Raw genomic sequence first — 1,258 nt, forward strand, 5'->3', positions numbered from 1 at the left:
AGGGACGGGGCGGATGGGAGAGGCGCCGGCGCGACCGTACTTGTTCCTCCGCGGAGCGCTCTTCCGGGGGTACTTGGGCTGGCGCCGGAGCCGCAGGGTCTTGGGCCGGCGGAAGGTGGGAGATGTGCGGATCTTCTTCTTCTTGTGACTGTGGACGCCTTTCAAGACGGCCTTCTTGGCCTTCAGAGCCTTGGACTTCGCCTCGGTCTTGGCAGGGACGGCTGCCGGGAGCAGTGCGGGGTCAGGGACTGCATCGCCTTGCCCCCCATCCTGACCCCCACTCCCTGAGCCTGCCACATGCGCCTGATCCCGGCACCAACCCCACATCGTGGGCCTGATCCTGGCCCCGATCCTGCCATGCGGTCCTAATCCTCGCCCCAAACTCCCCGTGTGGGCCTGATCCTGGCTCCAACCCGCCCGCCCCCATGTGGGCCCGATCCCGCCACGTGATCCTGATCCCGGCCCCAGCCCCAAATCCCCCTACGTGGGCCGGAAACCCACCCCAAGAGGTCCTGATTCGGGCCCCAGCTCCAACCCCCCCACGCCGCGTGGGCCCGATCCCGGCTCCAAACCCGTCACGTGGGCCCGACCCTGGCCCCAGTCCCGCCACGTGGGCCCGATCGTGGTCCCAGCCCCAAACCCCCCCACACGGGCCCGACCCTGGCACCAGCTCCACATCCCCGCCCCACAGGGGCCCGATGCTGCCATGCGGACCCGCCGCTCCTCACCCTCCTTCTTGGCCTTCGGCGCCATCTTGGGGAAGGAGGAGAAAGGGACTCGCGCGGCCGCTGGCACGGGCTTATGGCCGAGCTGATCTCGCGACAGGACGCGGGGCAGGGCCGCGAAGCGCGCGGAGGCCGCCGGGAGATGGAGTTCTCCGAGGGGGAGGACAGAGGGCGGTGGAGCATGCGCAGAGCGGCCGGGGGAGTCCGTGCGCCCTCTAGAGGCAATGTAGGGCGTTGCTGGGGCAGGGCTGCGGGCGCAGGGCAGCCCTGTGTCCTGCCCCGAGCACCGTGTCCTGCCCAATGCTCATGCATGCACCGTGTCCCGGGCGTGTCCATGTCCTGCAGCGTGCCCTGCCCAGAACTCATGCATGCACCGTGTCCTGCCCCGTGCACCGCGTCCGAGGCGTGCCCCGTGCCAGGCAGTGTCCGGGGCCGTGCCCGTGCCCGTGCCCGTGCCCCGCGGCAGGAGCGGGAGACGCGGGCAGGACAGGACAGGGTGCCGGGGCTGAGCGCGGCGGCAGCGCGCCCGCGGG

General features: G+C 71.2%; 1 protein-coding gene across 1 annotated transcript in view; it reads right to left on the reverse strand.

Moving 5' to 3' along the window:
- The window catches only part of RPL23A (ribosomal protein L23a), a 7,633-nt gene extending 6,799 nt beyond the window's left edge, over positions 1-834 (reverse strand). Inside the window, exons 1-2 of the mRNA XM_019511261.1 lie at positions 729-834; positions 41-221 (exon numbers count right to left, since the gene is read on the reverse strand). Coding sequence (XP_019366806.1) covers positions 41-221; positions 729-753 — 206 coding nt within the window. The 5' untranslated portion in view covers positions 754-834. The remainder of the gene's footprint in view (positions 1-40; positions 222-728) is intronic.
- Positions 835-1,258: the final 424 nt, after the last annotated feature.

Source organism: Gavialis gangeticus, unplaced genomic scaffold (genome assembly GCF_001723915.1).
Source record: "Gavialis gangeticus isolate Ggan-Ray unplaced genomic scaffold, GavGan_comp1, whole genome shotgun sequence".
Classification (NCBI taxonomy): Eukaryota; Metazoa; Chordata; order Crocodylia; family Gavialidae; genus Gavialis; species Gavialis gangeticus.